The sequence below is a fragment of the Pectinophora gossypiella genome, chromosome 16, assembly GCF_024362695.1.
Source record: "Pectinophora gossypiella chromosome 16, ilPecGoss1.1, whole genome shotgun sequence".
Lineage (NCBI taxonomy): Eukaryota > Metazoa > Arthropoda > Insecta > Lepidoptera > Gelechiidae > Pectinophora > Pectinophora gossypiella.
Genome location: NC_065419.1, coordinates 3,215,635 through 3,235,350, shown reverse-complemented (window position 1 = coordinate 3,235,350; position 19,716 = coordinate 3,215,635). Strand labels below are relative to the sequence as shown.

At 37.3% G+C, this 19,716-nt stretch overlaps 3 protein-coding genes and 1 long non-coding RNA gene across 7 annotated transcripts in view; 2 read left to right on the top strand and 2 right to left on the bottom strand.

Annotated features, from left to right (window-relative positions):
• Positions 1-1,008: 1,008 nt before the first annotated feature.
• LOC126374019 (mitochondrial coenzyme A diphosphatase NUDT8-like) lies at positions 1,009-2,334 on the bottom strand. Its single transcript, XM_050020465.1, has one exon. The coding sequence runs from the start codon at positions 1,970-1,972 to the stop codon at positions 1,280-1,282; it is 693 nt and encodes a 230-aa protein (XP_049876422.1). The 5' UTR covers positions 1,973-2,334; the 3' UTR covers positions 1,009-1,279.
• Positions 2,335-5,646: 3,312 nt separating this feature from the next.
• The window catches only part of LOC126374057 (uncharacterized), a 30,780-nt gene continuing 16,710 nt past the window's right edge, over positions 5,647-19,716 (top strand). The window contains exon 1 of the long non-coding RNA XR_007567395.1: positions 5,647-5,922. This is a non-coding gene — a long non-coding RNA (uncharacterized LOC126374057). The remainder of the gene's footprint in view (positions 5,923-19,716) is intronic.
• Positions 7,201-13,612, bottom strand: LOC126373951 (uncharacterized). Of its 4 annotated transcripts, none has more exons than XM_050020338.1 (4): positions 12,968-13,612; positions 12,234-12,307; positions 11,655-11,939; positions 7,201-11,013 (listed from the first exon to the last, which is right to left on the bottom strand). In XM_050020338.1, the coding sequence occupies exon 4, from the start codon at positions 10,804-10,806 to the stop codon at positions 7,468-7,470; it is 3,339 nt and encodes a 1,112-aa protein (XP_049876295.1). In that variant the 5' UTR covers positions 10,807-11,013; positions 11,655-11,939; positions 12,234-12,307; positions 12,968-13,612; the 3' UTR covers positions 7,201-7,467. The 4 variants fall into 3 exon arrangements, with proteins under 4 accessions (XP_049876295.1, XP_049876296.1, XP_049876294.1 ...); XM_050020339.1 differs by lacking the exon at positions 12,968-13,612 and having other exon boundaries at positions 7,201-8,461; positions 10,855-11,013; positions 12,234-12,651; XM_050020337.1 differs by lacking the exon at positions 12,968-13,612 and having other exon boundaries at positions 12,234-12,651.
• Positions 17,547-19,091, top strand: LOC126374021 (mitochondrial coenzyme A diphosphatase NUDT8-like). The gene has a single exon (XM_050020467.1). The coding sequence runs from the start codon at positions 17,627-17,629 to the stop codon at positions 18,308-18,310; it is 684 nt and encodes a 227-aa protein (XP_049876424.1). The 5' UTR covers positions 17,547-17,626; the 3' UTR covers positions 18,311-19,091.

Here is a 19,716-nt window from a genome sequence, read left to right as displayed (position 1 = left end):
GAAGCTCAATATTTTCACCATATATTTTTGACTAAAGGCACAAGATTTTGGTTTACACCTACACATCTGGGATTGTGCCAGTTCCTTGTATTTTGCCGTCAAAGTTATGACACCATCGTTTTTACTTTTAGCAAGATTATTCAAAAACGCATGCATGAACATTTTTGAAACTTTGTATGGTTATTATTAGCGTCAAGAAAGACCGAATACAGTTTTCAGCGAAGTTATGCCTTGTCTCATTTAGGCGCTGCGATGTTTTTTCGGGTTTTCATAAAACCGCGATAACTTGAAAACTATAAATATTTTCTAAAATCTAATTGGGGCACAAAGGGGCACACATTAAGAGCTACTCGCGTATGTTTATTCTACAGGGGCACATGCAATGGTTTTAGAGATATACTATTCATCAAAACGTTACTCCAGCAGGAAATGCAATATCTCGAAAATCTGAAGGGGCACAGATTTTATTTTTGGGGGCACATTTTGGCACACATATAAGCTATCTGGCCATGCACAGTTTTTCTCTCTCCGATCATTCGTTTAGAATTTTCCTGCTAGAAAAACGTTACCCCAGCAAGAATCGTTTTTTCGATTTTTTTTCGAAACGACAGGGGGCACACATTTTTTATGTGGGGGCACATTTACAGCAGATAAGGCACCAACTATACGTTCTACTCTTATAACTCTAGGAGATACTTTCTTGTTGGGGTAACGCACACGTTTATTCCCAACAGTTTTATGCCCCAGTGACAAGTGGGACTTAAATTTCCAGTTGCCACTCCAAGGGATGGTGCTAGTACTGGAAATATTCTCGATAGACAGCCACAGCCCTAAGTTGCATTCTGAATCAACAAATTATTCAATTCAAGAGCTGTAATGCTTATTAGTATGCTTAGTGTAAAATATGTAAAATATCTTATAAAATTAATACAAAACTGATTGCTTCAATCAATGTGATAATTAGCTAGCTAGCTTTTGTAATTTTTAATAAACAATTGAAACTAAACATTGAATTTCTTTTAATTTATTATATAAGTCAACTATTTATAAATATGTAAATATACATTTGTATAAGTTACAACAGATAATTTGCACTTCTGTTTCCATAGAGGTATATCTTTGGTATCTTGAATTTAGATCTCAAGTTGAATCAATTTACAGTTGGCCCCTGCATTTGTTGGTTTTAAAACAAAGGCTGAGTGTATATTTGTATAAGGATACTTTCACAATTCATAACACTTATCTCTTAATGATAATGTCCATTTTCACAATTTGAAAGCTACATTGTATCAGACTCCAACTGCATATGTTCATTATCTTTCAAATTAATCTTCTTTTTTGTCCATTCATTCCTGTACACTTCTTTAGGTAGCAAACAACTGAGGAAAGTATGAGTTAAATAAGCAGTTATTCCCCATATCTTGTACTCTTCAGCCACAAACACGGGCAGAATGAACCCATTTCTAAATTGAGTATAAAATTGATTTTTCGGGTTGCAAAGTATTTCTAAAGGGACACAGAACACCTCAGCAACTTCCTTTGTGTTTAGATGTAAATCGGTTTTCCTTAAATCTACAACAGTGCCTATTACAGGGGTGATGAGGAATTTCTTGTCTCTGCCCTGTATGGGAGGTCCGTGGCCCCACACGTCGATTTTCGTGGGCGAGAGGCCTATCTCCTCTTGAGTCTCCCTCAAAGCTGCTTGTATTGGTGTTTCGCCTTCATCCATTTTTCCGCCCGGGAAGGATATCTGTCCACTGTGCGATCGGAGATTGGGCGACCTTATTGTATACAGCAGCGAAGTGTTGTCCTCCACACTACATACCGGGATGAGCACGGAGGCGTTAGGAGCAGTCGGAGTGGCACCCTTCCACCCGTCTGGGACGCGCATCTTCTTCAAATTGGCCAAGCATCTCTCGCGAGAAGCATTAGAGAATATATTGTTCACACAATACGCAGTTCTTGTATACATTGTTGTTACATTCACTTGTAAATTTTGAAAAATGAGTACTTAAAATTATTTTGATATTTTTTTAAAGTAAAGACTAATTTTTTCACACCACAATTTGACGTAACGACCTTTTGTTTGTTATTTTTTGTCTTATTTTAAAAATCTCAAAGGTCAAAGTCAAACTAAAAGGTATTCGAAAGTTTGGACGGAACACATCAGCCAGGAAGAATTTCAACTAAATACATTAATTAACTGTTGCATTTTGTATAAACTTATTTAATATGAATTTTACGTGACATTTTCGATTATCGTAATAATACGTATACATTTCTTAAATAAATACTTAAGCTGAACCTACCAGTGCACTGTTTATCAGCTGATCATTTAACTGTCACTGTCAGTGTCAATCACATCAGCTTGACAAACCAACTGTCAATCAAGTTTTTGTTTTTAAGGGATACCATTACAATGCTTTTTTTTTTTTTTTTTTGTTTTGTTTTTCCCCGAAGGGTAAGGCAAAGGGAACTATGCCCATACAGCCATGTCTTACGTATTTTTTTTCTTGATGATTAATGAAATGATGAAAGGTGATGATGATGAAACCTAAGCCCCCACCCTCGGAGTAGACTCCTACTCCGAACCCCAAACGAATTAACTCAAAAGTCCGCATAAACATTTGAGTTATGAAGCGGCTTCCCGGCACTAAGCGAAAATAGGCAGATACACTTTGTTTATTGAATACTCCAATATAATAACACTCGCGAATGTCTTCCGACTAACTTAATGCGATCATTAACCACAAAACACCACTTCGTATTAATTATTTAGATTACTCAATGAAGAAAGCAACTGTCCCGTTCCCGTTTCCCGCCGAAAAGCCACCATTACAATGCATATATACTTCAATCCCACTCTGCAATAACATCAATCCTTTATCACATCGTGTCATACACATGTCAGTATTCAATACGAGATTATATCGAAATCTACTTTGACTTTGTACTGACTACACCTACCTAGATAACAAGCTCACTAAGGTACACGCAAATATAAATTAAAATCATGGCTTTTTCTCATAAAGAACTGTTATCCATTGTTTCAAGAGAACGCTGTGTAGCTAAACTGGAAGAACTAGAGACAATAAAGAACGATTTGAAGAATTATACAATGTTCTCCTCAGTGCTCATTCCATTGTGTATTATTGATGATGAAGTTCATATCTTGTATACTGTGCGCTCAACCAAATTGAGGAATCATAGTGGTGAAATATGTTTTCCTGGCGGTAAGAAGGAAGGCAACGAAAATGTATTTGAAACGGCTTTACGGGAAACGGAAGAGGAAATCGGTGTACCGCGGGAAAATGTTGACATTTGGGGTGAAATGCCGCCAATTGAAGGCCGAAATAAAAACATGCTCATCACACCAATCATCGGCGAAATTCGAAGCTTCGATATGAAGAAACTTATTGCCAACGCAGATGAAGTTGACGAGATATTTACCGTACCTATGTCTATCCTGTGTGATCCCAATCATCAAGGCTACTTAGCATTTAAGCCTATTCTTCCTGTGTTTTTATACGATAAACATAAAATATGGGGCACAACTGCCATTATAACACATCTATTTCTAGAAAATTTCTTATCAGAAGATAATTATAAGTACGATTTTATGAGGAGAAAATTCGAAATTGATGAGCTTATGCCTGTAAAAGTATGAGTAACCTACCTACAAAATATATGTACCTACTTAAGTACCTAAATACTGACATTACCATCATTTGCTTTATTGAAATATGCAAAGGCAAATAATTTAAATACTAATTGCACTTGTATTGCAATACTTAGACAATTTTGTTTCAGTTTAATTAATTTTTAGACATGTACCTATTGTTATAATAGTACTGTTATGAAAGGCTAGCTCGCCGGTTTATTTAAATATGTTTGGTAATAACAAATGTTCAGGACCTCCGCGATACAGGGTTTCCCTAGTGCGGGGTCCGCCAGTAATGTATACATGTTTAAGTTTTTTGATAAATAAACATATTCTATTCTATTCTATTCTATTGAGTATTATTTACTATCATTAATTTTCTTTTATCGCCACACATTAAATGAAGGAACAAATTAGGTATTTACATAGTATGTTAATAAAACAAGTTTGATAAGCAAGCAAGTACATTTTATTAAAAATAAAAGCATGCAAACATATTTCTTATACTCACACAATTTTGTTATTAGTAGATTATATTTTAATAAATTTATGGTCTTGAGCCCAAAACGGGCGTAGCTGGAGGAAGTCCAGCACAGTCAACCCTATCGATGATAGTACGTCTGTATTCTCGAAGGTAGTTTAAACGGCAATTGAATGTGCACCAATTTCTGTACCTTATCATGTCGGAGCCACAGACAGGGTTGTACTGGTAGGTACATTCACAGTCCTTTTCTGCCCAAATGTCTGTGCCGGGGAATGTCTGGCACGCAACAGTCGTGAGGAGGGTTAGTACAGCTGAAAGTATATATGACAAGTTAATAGAGACTGTAATAAAAATCCTTCTTCTTCTATCTATCATATGGGTTGTGAGGTGGACTACCAACCCCATCAAACCTGGTGTCAGGGTTACGATTGAGCCGCCAAAGGCCCCTAACATGGCTCATGTAACGACTACTAACTTACATCAGTAAGTAGTAACCGGGACAAACGGCTTAACGTACCTCCGAAGCACGAATCATCTTACTTTCGGACAATCAGGTGATCACCAAGCCTGTGATGTCCTAACCAAACTAGGGATCACAAAGTGATCCTTCATTTTCACATATATTTTTATTAATGTAATCACTATAATTATTTTCTGTTCTTTATTTATATTGTGCTAAACATAGTTTGTAATTTGACTTGGTGAGGATTCTGGCAGATACGAACTTAATTTTAATTATTAAGTTTGACAGTTGTAAAATTTCTTGCACTTATCGCTAGAGAAGGATAACATTATTTTTAGAACTGTCAAATAAAGTCAAGATTAGTTTGCCTCTAGCGTCATGTCGTCTCATATAATAAGATTGACTGTCATAGCCATAATCTAAAAAAGTGTAACTGCCAGAATTAGCACCATTATTGCAGCTTACGCACGTAGTTATGGACCTACCAACGAAAGAGACATATCAGCAAAATTATTCTGTTGGATTTCAAATTAAAAAGGTACGTAATTAAAATGAAAATGCTCCAATAATTCTCATAATTATGAAGATTTGGTCTTGTCTAGCGTGAAGTTTCCCACTGCTGGACAACTACTACTTACTCCATGTGTAATAGCAATAAATAGTTCCTTCAATAAGTACTTTTCTTATGTGTAATTTAAACATTCTAGTGCATACAGGTGAGGTGCTAATGGTGCAAGATATTTCACACTCATCATAAAAGCATGTGATAAATAAACCACTCCAATAAATAAATACTCGACTTGAGAGAATATTATACTTGACTAAATATAGATCGGGTGTAACATTCCGATTCTTGTAACATAATAATTATAAATTATCAAATAAATGCGATTATTCGTTCTGTTTTTAAACACAGAAGGTTGGCAATAAAAAGTAAACTACATACGGTTTAGTAATAAAAATAAAATAGCTATATCCGGTTTAAAGGACTAACCATTCACAATCAAAAACAAACTTTGATATACCTACCTACTTAAAAGTTACATTCAAATCTTGTTAGATTTCTTCACATCTCTTGTATGCTTTAATGGTGAGTTCTTTTCCGAACTCTCTCAGATAGGAAGCGCGGCATTTAAACAAACAGTCATTATTGTAAGTGTTGCCATCGGAAGCGCAGACTGGAAAGTAAACTCGTGCGCAGGGGCAGTTTGAAGACCATTTCTCATAACCCTGTTCGAATTTATCACGGGCCTGCCCACAGAGAACTGACGCCACAGACAGGGCCAGAAGACATACTGCGAAGAAGAAAATATTGTAAGTTTTTTTCCATTAATATGGTAGTTGACTGCATGAAAGATAGATAAAATATAGAATACTAATCCTCAAATAGAAGCAAGTCCAAAAATAAATCAAAAATACTCAATTAGGTATATTTTTATTCTTTTTAATCTATTTACTTAGTTTAATTTAAGAATAACTAAACTGACCTCCTCATTTTGAATTTTCATACAAACTTCATTAGTATTTTTTGTTAGAAAAAAGTATCTCATTTGACTAGGTTTTCCATATGAGAACGAGCGCGCAAAAATCTTTTTAGTTTGAATTATTGCAACCGTTATTTTTTCTTTTTTTATACATCTAAGTACATCAAGATTTACGATGACTCTTTTCTGTGAACTATTTGATGGATCTAATTATAATTATATACTTAAAGCTACTTATCACAACAAACCAGTACCTACTTTATCCGCTTGCATTCTTGTGCATAAGTATGTGCGTGCAATGTTTATCAAGCACTTCAAATTGAAACTAACTAGGCTGTGTACGAATAAATAGAAGTACAATAATTTAATTACAAAAGGTGTATGGATATTAAACAGCTAGTATTTTCTGCTGAACGTAAGTTACATACCATACAATACATACATATAAAAATCACGTCCGAAATTCATAATGCAATAGATTCACTTACAATGTGGTAGTATAAAAGGAGTGTGTTAGGGTCTGCGGTTGGTCGTATTCAAAGACGTTGTTGTAAGTTATAGCAAAATTATTTATTTTCTTGCACACGACATGTTACACGTTACATCTTGATGGCGTTGAAGGAGGAAGAGAGAGCGATTTTAAAGTTGCCACAATAATAAAAAAAATAATATTTTATTGTTGGTGTTGCCAACATAAGTTGGGGCCTCAGCAAATAATGAAAACAAATTTAAGTTATACACTAGAAGACAGCTATGCTTTAGGTATAGTTAATTGTATATAATCACTACAAAGGCCTCAGTTGAAAATGTAAATTAAGCTCTATATAAAATAAAGGTATACTACAAACAAACGTATTGTTTTACTATAAATTAGTGTACACAACCATCACATTATTTTAAAGAGTACCCAACTAATTATTATTTATAAGATATTAAAGGTAAGTACTACAAAAAATATTTGTTTTAAATTATGGACTATGGCTAGTACAGTTTATAATCGTAGCAAGTTATTTAGTTTACTATGTAACATAATATAACACTTATTTAAGTAAATTATTAATTTATCTAAGTATTACAATGTAAAGTTGAATAATTATTTTATGTAACAGCAAGTATTTATGTATCTAAGTATTATAGTTATCGAAGATTCAACACTTAATTTCTATAATAATATTCGTTTACGTAAGTTATGTAACAAATTATGTATTCAATGGCATATTATATTTACCTAAAAGAACACTACATAAACATATTAGTATTTCTTATTCTATTATGGAACTATGAGAGCATCACAGTGTTAAGTTACAATTAAATGCATATTTATATGCTTGAAAGAAAAGAAAATTATGTTATTTAGATAATTATACTTACTTTTCTAATTACAATCTATTGGCAATACACAAATCTTCGTTATGGACCTGTTGTGCTTGTGACCATTAGCGGTTTGTAGCTCTACAGCGCGAACTTTTCCGTCTTTTCCAGGAAATACATTCGTGATACGTGCCATAGGCCAATACAAGGGTTGTGTATTGTCATTACATAATATTACAAGACTACCAATAGTAACATTAGGCATGTCTTTACGCCATTTAGGCCTACATTGAAGTAGGTTTAAATAATTCCTACTCCAGTATTTCCAAAATAGTTGTTTCATATTGACAGCAATTGACCAGAACTTTAACAGATTTATACGAGTGTTACTTACATCACGCTCTGGGTAAGTATTTAATGGTGCACCCGTGAGGAAATGCCCTGGTGATAAGAATGAGAAGTCGTTTGGGTCAGCCGTCACTGCAGTCAATGGACGAGAGTTCAATACTCCTTCTATTTCCGTCAATACGGTATTCAGTTGTTCATAAGTAAGCAAGGCTTTACCTACCACACGTTTTAGGTGGTGTTTGGCGCTCTTAACGCCACTCTCCCACAGGCCGCCGAAGACTGGGCTGTAGCTGGGAATAAAGTTAAAAGAAATGCCACGCTCCGAGGCGTATGTGCAAACCTGATCCTGGTGACCCTTATTAGTGTGTAAGCGATACAAATCATGTAATTGATTCCTTGCCCCTTTGAATGTGGCGCCGTTGTCGCAGTAGACGTCGCTGGGCAGATTCCGTCTCGCTATGAAGCGCTTGAAACAAGCCAGGAAGGTTTCCGTGGTAAGGTCAGAGGCGAGCTCTATATGAATCGCCTTTGTCACGAAGCAGACAAATATAACAATGTAACCCTTTCCTATAATAGGCTTCCTTATGCGGCTGTTTTTGACAGAGACCGGACCAGCGAAGTCTATCCCGACCTTTTGAAATGGGCGGCACGCTGTTATTCGTTCAGCAGGCAAGGAACCCATCAATTGAGCTGACGCGGAGGCTTTCAGTCTGAAACATGTGACACATTTATGAATTACCTTCTTTACAGTGCGCAATCCATCAATTAACCAAAATCGTTGTTTCAGAGAAGTTAAGACTAACTTTTGCCCCGCATGAAGAAGCTTTAAATGTTCATCTCGAATTATTAAGTCAGCAATTTCAGAACCTTTAGGTAGTATTGCAGGGTGTTTTGCATTGTATGGCATAGAGGCATTATGCAGTCGGCCACCAACCCTAAGTATGCCATTACCATCTAAGAAAGGGGTCAAAGGTGTTAAGGAACTACCAGTTAGCTGTCGTTGATTAGATAAACATTTAATTTCACTTTCATAAAAATGATGTTGTTCGTTTTTCACAATCAATAATAAGGCTTTATGAAGTTCGGCTGTAGACAAAAAACCTGTTTGTTTAACAGCGTCTTTTTTGAGATTGTTACAAAAACGTAGAATGTAAGAAAATACACGTGACATTTTATTGATATTAGAAAACTTTTTAAGCTTTTCGTATACATTTGTGTCTAATGTAGTAGTTGTATTACATACAACTTTATTGTCGCTACATTTGACCTCAGGTAAGTATGTAGGCATGTCAAGTATAGATTGAAAATTATAGTCCTTGTTATGCAAAAACAAAGGACCGTTCCACCATAAATGGTGGTCTTTCAGCTCTTGTGGCTGCAGGCCTCTGCTGAGGCAATCTGAAGGATTTTCAGCAGTGTTAATGTATTGCCATGAACAACTATGTGTAAGCTCCTGAATTGCTCTGACTCTATTTGCAACATAAGTTTGCAATTTTGTCGCGTCGGTTTTTAGCCACGCTAGGACAATTTGAGAATCAGAGAAGAGGTAAGTGTCATGTACATTAATCTTTTTTATAAGTGTATTATATACCTTTACAGACAATTCCGAGAGAAGCAGCGCAGCATTCAATTCTAGCCTGGGCACAGTCAGCTGTTTCCTGAGCGGGTTTACCCTGGACTTGGAGCATAATAATTCAAGACGAATGTTACCTTGTGCGTCGATAGAGCGCAAGTAGAGGCAGCAACCGTATGCTACTGATGAAGCGTCAGCAAACCCTATAAGTTGGTGGACAGCTATACCTTGTGTCGTCACACATCGAGGCACTTTAATTGGCTCCATGAGTGATAAATCATGTGAGAAATCGACCCACATCTTACGTACGTTTTCTGGCGGAATGGAGTCCCAGTCTGTTTCACTAAGCCACAGTTGTTGCATGATGACTTTCGCACGAACAAGTATAGGCCCTATAAGACCCAGGGGATCATAGAACTTACTAATATAACTTAATATGTCCCTCTTAGTATCATGAGTGCTTTTGTATGGCTCTGGGCAGGCAGTTTTGAACAGATCGTCCTTCACGTCAAAACTCACCCCTAATGTTTTTACTGACATATCATTGTGCAGTTCGACCTCTCCAAAATAACGACTATCCACTGGTATAGTTTGAAGTAACGCAGTGGAGTTGGAGGCCCATTTGTGCAAGTAAAAACTTCCCAGTTCAAGTAGCCCTACTAATTCAGCTTTCATTTGTAAAAGTTCGCATTCGGTCTTGCTAGTCACCAGCACATCATCCACATAGGTGTTATTTATTAAGATAGCAGAGGCCAACGGAAATTGGTCTTTATATCTTGTGGCAAGCTCTATAAGGCATCTTGTGGCTAGATATGAGGATGACTTGAGACCATATGTTACTGTGCTCAGCTGTATGCATAGAATGTCTTTTTCAGGAGACTCTCGCCATAAAATGTTTTGAAGAGACCGTTGTGATGGATTTAATTGAATGCATCTAAACATCTTTTGAATGTCACAAATAAAGAAATAGGCCTCTAATCTGAATGATATTAAGATTTCAAAAAGTTCTTTTTGGACTACTGGGCCATTCATTAATAGATCATTTAAAGAGATTTTATTATTTGTACGCATGGAGCCATCAAACACTGTTCTTAATTTTGTTGTTCGACTGCTCTCGTTTATAACTGCATGGTGTGGGAGAAAGAAAACAGGATCTTTGCTAAGATCATAGCTGTTTATATCAATATATTCACCATGTTTTAATTCAGTGTACTGATCAATGAACTTTTTGTATTCTCTGAAAAGAACTGGATTTTTTTGCAGTTTCTTTTCTAAATTAATGAATCTTTGTAGTGCCTGATTAAAAGAATCTCCCAGTTCAGAATTAATTTGCTCTAAAGGGACTTTAGTTGGCATAGTGACTAGGAATTTATTATTTTCAAGCCTAGTGGTCTCCTGAAAAAGCTTTTCACAATAATCCTGTTCAGGTACTTGCTCTGGGAAGATTTCAGGTACTTTTTCTGCCCTCCAAAATGCACTCATGTTTTCATTTAAGCTAGTACTACATTCCTGACAAAATAAGGATATAACCTGGTTACTGGATGTAGTAGGCGTGCCTGTACTGCCGGCGACGACGTGACCGAAAGACGTGTGTAGTATTGATGGCTGCTCAGGACTGGCTGCACCCGGACCGCAAGCAGAACGCTGGCTGCTTGTAGTGGCGGCTCCTTCAAGGGGCGGCAGGAGGACCTGAAAAAATATGTCAGCTCCAAGCAATAGGTGCACATCTCCAGGTTTATAAAAGCACGGGTCGGCAAGTTGGCAGTTTGATGGCAGTGCAATGGATGATAAGTCGACATGAGTTTGTGGCAATTTGGAGGTTATCGTTTTTACCACATGACAGTTGACATTTATCTTGAATGGATAAACAGTGGAATGAACCTCAAGGTTTATACATTTGTCAACAGACTTTTCATGGTTAGTAATGCCTATTATAGTAGTATTAGATTTAGTGGGACTCACTTGTAATAAATCGACTACCCGTTGTGTTACAAAAGAAGCTTGCGACCCACTGTCAAGCAGAGCCTTGGCGTAAATGATTGTGCCTGACTGAGAAATAAGTTTAACTCTTGCAGTAGGCAACAATACCTGACCCTGAGTGGTGCTGGAGAGCAGTGTGACAGACGGAGTAGTTTGTGAGTCAATACCATGCAACAATGTGTTGTGTTCCTTTTTACACTCTGCACATTTAAAATGATATTTGCATTTGCGCTTATGTTGGGACAAACAAACTTTACATATTTTGTTGTCTAATGCAAACTCTAAGCGCTTGTTTGGTGCAGCAAGTTTGAAGTTGGGACATTGAAATAATTTGTGCTGGGATGACTTACAGTAAGAACATGCAGCAGAAGCAGAGGGTGTTGCTACAGCATGGCTAACAAGGCGTTGCGGGCGCGTGTTCTGGACAGGAATGTTGTCGTTGGTTTCTAAAGCCAACGCTCGCCGCTCTAAAAACTCTGTCAGCTCCACAACTGTTGGCAGAGACTTGTTGTCGCGCTCCATCTTGAAAGCCCGGCTTGTCAGCATGTCTAATTTGCGTAGCACAATACATACGATGATGCTGTCCCATATGGGCTCACCCAGGTTTTTTAATGCTGCCAGATGCTGCTTGACTTCTGAAATAAGATTATGAAGATTTGAAGGTGTTGATCGAGTCATCGTTGGCATGTCCAGTATGGCATGTATGTGTTCATGAACTATTTTTGTTTTGATGTCAAATCGTTCTTTGAGTAATCGAAGAGCCTCTACATAACTGGTATCGTTCATCGGCAAGTTATTTATAAGAGCCTGGGCTTCGCCCGATAACGCGCCCTTTAAATAATAAAATTTCTGAACCGGAGACAATGAGTTGTCCTTGTGGATCATGGCCGTGAAGATTTCTATGAATTCGTAGTACTCGGTGTACTTACCAGTAAATGTAGGAATAACTACGTTCGGTAGCTTTATCCGTGATGTTGAGCACGCCGCGTTGCCGCCTTGTAAACTGTTTAAAACAAGGTCGAAATTTGCCAACAAATCGAGGTATGTTTCTTCCACGTCCGCCTGGTCGTCATTATCCTGTGGGTCGACTGCTAGAATCTGCGCGCACAGACTATTATAGTCTGCGTAAACCTCCTTTAAGTGCTGCCGTTTAACTTTAATTTTTTCGACCGGCATTTTCGTATAAGATTCCTCACTATACGAATTTTTCAAACGCGTAATTGCGCCTTTGCAGCGACCTCGGCTTGCTACTAACACTTTTATATCTGCCATAGTGACGAGATTAAATCGTATAAAACTGTTAAAGCTTAACTCTGGTTCAATTGCAATCAATATGAAAACAAAACAAACTCGATTTCTTGTAACAGAACAGTGGCGTCTAAAATGGCGACGTGTAAAAATTTCACAAACAATAAAATATAGAACGTATGAATGAATGAATGACAATTGACAACTATATAAAAAAAAAACCTTTTTTTTTTTTTTTTTTTTTGATCAACGTATGATACAAATTACGGACAAGCGTGAACACACATCGAATGAATGACTACGACTACCGTGACGTTTACGAATGAATGACTTATTATTATTTTTTTTTTGTAGAATTAAAGAATTAATGTTCATGAATGAATTAGGTATGTTAGAAAACTACGTAAAAACTCACTTAATAGTTCCTTATACTATATAATAATATACTCGTTATTGATGTCACGTTAGCCCGTTACTCCTGATGAAGTCCCTTGCAGGTCCGGTTGACTGGTTCGCCAACTGTTGTAGTCCAGCATGCCAAATTAATCATCCCAACTGTTAACTTTGTTGCTTCCTTGTATACATATCGCGCCATACCCGACGAAAGTTTTCTTGCGCCGTGATCCTTGCAGGCTTGGTTGACTGGCTCCCCAGAGTTGTTACAGTCTCAGGCTGAATTCATCTTCGCAGCCGTTTTTGTTTGCTACTTTCTGGCGCACATAGTGTAGCCGTGGTTCGCGCCTCACCCGACGAGAAATGTCTTGCGCCGTGATGGCGGCGTACGGCGTTTTCGCGTGGCCTCGCGTCTTCAAAGCGACGAATGTTCCGCAAACCCTTCTCAAGATGCACCAATCCACAGGTTGCTCGTTACTTTTCGAAGGACCATGTTAGGGTCTGCGGTTGGTCGTAGTCAAAGACGATGTTGAAAGTATTAGAAAAATATTTATTTTCTTGCACACGACATGTTACACGTTACATCTTGATGGCGTTGAAGGAGGAAGAGAGAGCGATTTTAAAGTTGCCACAATAATAAAAAAAATAATATTTTATTGTTGGTGTTGCCAACAGAGTGAAACTAAAATAAAATAAAGTATGTGCAGGAATCACCCGTCACCTAAGACGCGAATAAAAAAACGTGGGAGCGCAAATATTGTTAGAACAAAAGAAACAAAAACTTACCAAGAAGTTTGTAATCCATTATGTTTTATTTTTACGTTTGCAATACCGCAGCGTATGAGACTTGAAGCGGCTATGCTCGCAGGATACGAACTTTCACTGCACTGTAGGTCTTTTATAGTATACATTAACTAAACAGAAGCGTTATCTATAATTTCCGTTCGATTTTCCAAAGACATTTTAAACAAGTTAAAGATAAAAACAACACTTTGATATACAAGACAATCAAACATAGGTAAGTATTGAATAACTTTGTACACAAGCTTCACATAACATAGAATAGATTAACTAAATCATTTTTATTTATCTGTTTTTCTTTTATTTTTTTAATTTCTAGAACTATTTTTATTTTTTTACCGCCTATTTCAAAGAGACATTTGATCTGAGGAGGTAGTTAGGAATAAATGCGAATAATTTCGAACAATAGGCATATCTACCTATTTAGTATTCCACGGTGGTCCTAATATCGAGGATTTACATTTTAACAACTTATCTATTTTACGAAGAGCCCTTCAAAAATACCTTAATTACTTATTACCCCTACTTTAATTATTTTTAGAGTATGTTTAGTAGGAGTAGCCATAGTCTGTGCTTTTAAATTAAAATGCAAAGGAAATGGTCGTGAGGCTGAAGAGATATTTTGCACTTTGAAATAAGAAAATTGTAGGTAATTATTATACTTAGCTATCTATCTATCTACTCAGCCTATGTCCACCCACTGCTGGGTATAAGCCTCCTCTCTTTCACGCCATCCTTTCCGGTCCTGTGCAAGTCTCATCACACAATGTCACCGACCACCAGGCTGGTGGTCTGCCTCGATATCGCATACCATCTTAGTCCATCTGTTATCTTCCCATCTTGCCAATTTACCTAGTATTTGCTAATATTAATATAAAAAGTACTGTAACCAGCGAACTTGCATGAAGATTTCCATGAGAGTGAAAGAAGCGAAAGTGGTATGTCAGGATCGTAGTAAGCAGAATTCTGTGGTCCTTGCCTACCCCCACGGGTAAGAGGCGTGATCTTATCTATGTAATAATATTAACTATAACCATATAATAAGGAACAATACTACGTATAGAACGGCAACTCTCCGCTCCCCACCAGCGTCTGAGCTAGGTTTACCCCACCCCCCCCCCCCCCCCCCCTCGAACTTAGTTTAGACTTGAATCGTATGGCGTCAGACGTGACACACACAGACGCGCGTGTACGTTTACGTCAATGTGTGGTGTCTGTGTAAAACGAAGTTGTTTGTATGAAGTGTCTGTGGTGTGCTACAACGTAAAGTAAGTTTAGTAAGTATTTGCTTTTCATTTTTAGTTTTTAGATCATCAGAATCCAAACTACACCGATCAACATGCAATTTTGCATAGTTACACGTTCTTCTCTCGTGTGGCTGGTGAGATCAATGACCGCCTTTATCAACCCTGGTACACGTTAACAGGAGTACAGAAAAGAACGTAGAGTTATTAATGTCAGAGGTCTATTTAAACCTGCTGCTTGGTGCCGTCTCGAAACAATACCCTTTGTCCGTCCAAGGTTTTCCGTTAAGTTCGGCATAAATTACTTGGCGGCAATTTGCGCTACAGTGGTGCTATTTCCCGTTTCCCATACAATAAAATGCAATACAAATATACTTTATTGCACTAAAATAAAAGGAAATATTTACAAAAGACTCTTAACTAGGTACAGTCATGAGCAATATAATGTACCCACTTTAGGACTCTGTCCCACTAACATATTTGACATTTAGTGAGACTTACAGTTCAATTTGTCAAAAAAGTTAATGTGACATGGTGCCATCTGTATTTTTTTTGGAACGTAGCCTGGAAAGTCCCTCATTGAGGTTAAACAAATGAAAGACGCACAAAGTGATTTCGACAATGTCGGGAATCGAACTCGGACCTCATAATTAGATCGCTCTAACCACTAGACCATGATGGCTGATAATTGAATGTTTACTGTAAAACTGTAATCATTATATTATGATTGATTACCTGTGTAAACAAGTTACTTAATCTCATGAGATAAGATGAAGGGAGTAGGTGTAGGTAGGTATTACACATATTACGTACGAATAGGTGCGAAGCGTCATATAACAGGGTGTTAGTGACATCGTAACGAATACTGAGGGCGATGATTCCGATCGTGAATTTTCCGTCGCAAAATTCATGTATTTAAAAAAATATATTTTTATACTTTTGCGATGGAAAATTCCTCTTGATATTAACTCAGAATAATGACCTGAATCGTCCCCCTCAGTATTTGTTACGATGTCACTTACACCCTGTATATGATGCTGATGCTTGGCGGAGTAATTCCGTCGGTCATGATGAAGAGGACATCATTTTCAAGGTTTGAAAGGAACCTTAAGTCGAAAATACATTTTTTCAACTGAAAAATGTAAAAGATAATAAAGCCTTGTAAATAAGTAGATGAGTATAAAGGCGATAAATGGAACTGTTTTCCTTGTTTTTAGACAGGAAAATACCTGACTAATAGGTAGGTGCTTAGGATTACAACGAATTACAGAAATAGCCAATTATATCTAAAATTAATTTGTCAGCTACGCGGAAGCACTTATCGCTTTAATCAAGTGTATGGTGTACCTATAAAGTGTATAGAACTTGAGGTTATTTCCCTTCTAAATGGGCCGTCGAAAGCCTGCAGATTGTCTGTCTCACTCACATTAACGCGTTGGGCAGTCTAAGGGAGATTTTTGAATGGAGTGTCTAGTCTGTGCTGAATGATGTTTTCACTTAATACAAGACACCCAAGCAATAAGATTGGTTAAATAATTATTTCCCTGCAATTTGTTTGCATCAGCCTGCATTTAGGATTTCCTTTATTATGACATGAGGCATTATGCATGCGACATATTATTGTCGAAATTAATAATCTTTGAAACTTCCCACGAATTCAAGTTGTTCAGTAAATTGGGCACTTCCTTCACACCAACAATAAGTATTTAGAGTGATTAAATGGTTTTTTTGCTGATTGTTTTTGTGTGCTAGAATTTAAAGTAAATCGTCGTCTAAGTATTGTGTTTCTATGAGAATGCCTATTATTCCGCACAACACGCGCCACCCGATATTTGAAAAAAAAACCCCGACGAAGAGAAATTGCCTTTATAAAGCGAAAAATAATGATTGACTCTTATGCTTATCAGAGTATTTATTTATTGTCACGCCGAGGTGAACACCTGGTCATCCTGGATCCTTCAATCATATCATTGAACCTTCTCGCAAAAACAAAAGAAACCGCCACCAAATCGGGCCATCTGATTTGGAGCTACTGGAGGAAGATGAATTAAGTTTCCACGCCTCACCGAGCTTTTTGTTACACGAACGTGATGAGTAGTGAGGCGTATGTATCATAGCGTGGTCGTGCGTGCCAAGTATGTTAGGGAAAACTGCACTTAAGATGCAAGTGCAAGGGGCTCAAATCCGCAGTGTAGTGTACTGTACGCTAGTATAATACACTTATCTATGGTTGTACTGCGATGTATAATAGTACTACTACTACTATAATAGTGCCCATGAATGATTATGATACAAAGACCAATAATTTTTCAGTTTCAACTTTGAATGTGTTCCATTTTACGAGCGAATTTTCAGTTTTTCTTTTAAATATACCAACAAATTTAGTTTTCTTTTAAATTATTAACGGTTATACTTATTTTTTTTTAATATAAAAATAAAATCAATCTTTAAAAACCAATTAATCTTTAATCATCGTTCAGTGCAGTCTATTGAAAAATCGGTAAATAGACCACTCTAGAAACAGCTGATAACAAACGTCATAAATGTCACTGTCATTGTCAAAAACAACATTTTGGTTCGGTGGTTCTGTAAACGTATAGTTTCAACTTTGGACTTCCAAAAGGCCATGTTTTTAAATGACAACATCTTTTTTTAAATACACAATGTCTTTCTCCCCAAAAGTGTTACTGTCCAGTTCCTCCAGAGAGCGATGTGTGGCCCGTGTGAAAGAACTACCGACCCTAGCATTCTTCGAAGAAAAACCCACGACTCTCGCTTCGGTCCTCGTTCCACTATGTGTTGTTGGTGATGAAGTCCATATCCTGTATACTAAGAGGTCAATGAACTTGAAGATACACAAAGGACAGGTGTCTTTTCCTGGCGGGAAGATGGATAATAACGAAAGCGTGGTTGAAACCGCGCTCAGGGAGACAGAAGAAGAGATTGGGGTCGCCCGGGAAGACGTGGATGTTTGGGGCCAAATGTCAGGTATCCAAGGCCGTAACAAGGATATGCTCATCACGCCAGTTATTGGGGAGATCAAGAATTTCAAAATGGACAAGCTCACGCCCAATCCCCAAGAAGTGGAAGAGATATTCACCGTCCCTATATCAGCTCTGTGCAATACTGAGAACCATGCTCATTTGGAGTTCAAACCTCCTCTACCCGTGTATATGTACGGTAAACATAAAATATGGGGTATTACTGGATTAATAACACACTTGTTTTTGCAGTGTTTACTTCCAGAAAATGTGTATAGAGTCGATTTTTTGAGAAAAAAATTCACCCTAAGCGAGCTTACAATGCTTTCAAAATTATAAGTAATTGAATACTTTTGAAATGATTGAATCTGCTTGGTCAGACAGGTAATGGCTAGGTAATGGGGACTCTTGGAAACTGTCACCTAAATAAAATTGTTATTTTAGCTTATTGGAAAGCTGCATAATCAGAAAAGAGAACATGATACTTTAGTTATAAAAAGTGTTTTGGTCTACCCATGTTGGGTTGGGTCACTTAAACTTGAGAACCATGTTATATTAAGTTTCTTCACAATTTGAACTGTAAATAACAGTAAACATCAAATATGTTAATGTGACAGGGTTCTAAAGTGGGTACATGATATTGCTCATATAAATGAAAGTAATTTTTAAGCACTGCATGTGTCGACATAGAATTATTCAAGTTACATTATGATTTATAAAAGTGTAGTGTTAAAATCATTTGGAAATGTTTTCTTTTTTTAATTTATATTTATTATAATTTTACTTTTTGTTATTGGATAGCAACTGTTTTGGCTAACTAGTCGTCTGTAACATAGAAGTATGATGCTAACCATCTTTGGTTGGTAATGGATGACCGAGTTCAGAATGAAATGTACATGTATGTATAGGCTGTATGTTAATATTGATGATGATGATGGTGATATCCGACCGATATTGGCCATGGCGTCCACTTCGACTCCTAGTCGGCAAGATGCTAAACGTAAGAATTTTATGTGGCGTTCTCTTTCGAAATCCAGCGAAGAGCCCAGGTAGCCCAGTTGGTAGAACGCTTGCCTCTCACTTTGAGGTTGCAGGTTAGAATCTTGCACAGGCCTAAACCAATTATAAAATACAAACACAGTGAGATCAGAAGCAAAACTGACTTTTATTTTTTTTAAAAACACTAGTATGAAAAAACAAAGACAACTTAACATTCTGCCAAGACAACATCACTTAACCTAATATATAATATACCTCTCTCTCATTATCAATGGTTTTCACAAAATTAAATATGCCTCTAACTAATTTACTCTTAGATTACAGACTCTTTCTTAATTAAACGTAACAATCATAATTTTCATGAAAAATAAACAAAATTCTAAATTATCATCACAACCAAGACCCTTACTTGCCATTTCCTACTTCAAATCACTCATCAGGTATCCCAATCATGTCACGCCATAGTTCAGGGGGAGGGAGCACTATGGGAGGATCTTGTGACTCATCCGAGTTGTTGTTGTCATTATCAGTAGTTCGCCTCGCCGGTCTATTTAACATTTGGTCTGCATGTCGACGATGCAGCTCTCCATCTTCCGTCCTCACCCTATAGGTGGTAGGTCCTTCCACAGTTGTTACTGTGGCCCTGAGCCATTTCTCCCCCGGCCCGTACATATGTATCAGCACCGGTTGTCCTACACTGAAGCTACGCGCCGGTCGGCGCCGCGACGCCGCCTCGCGCTGCTGGT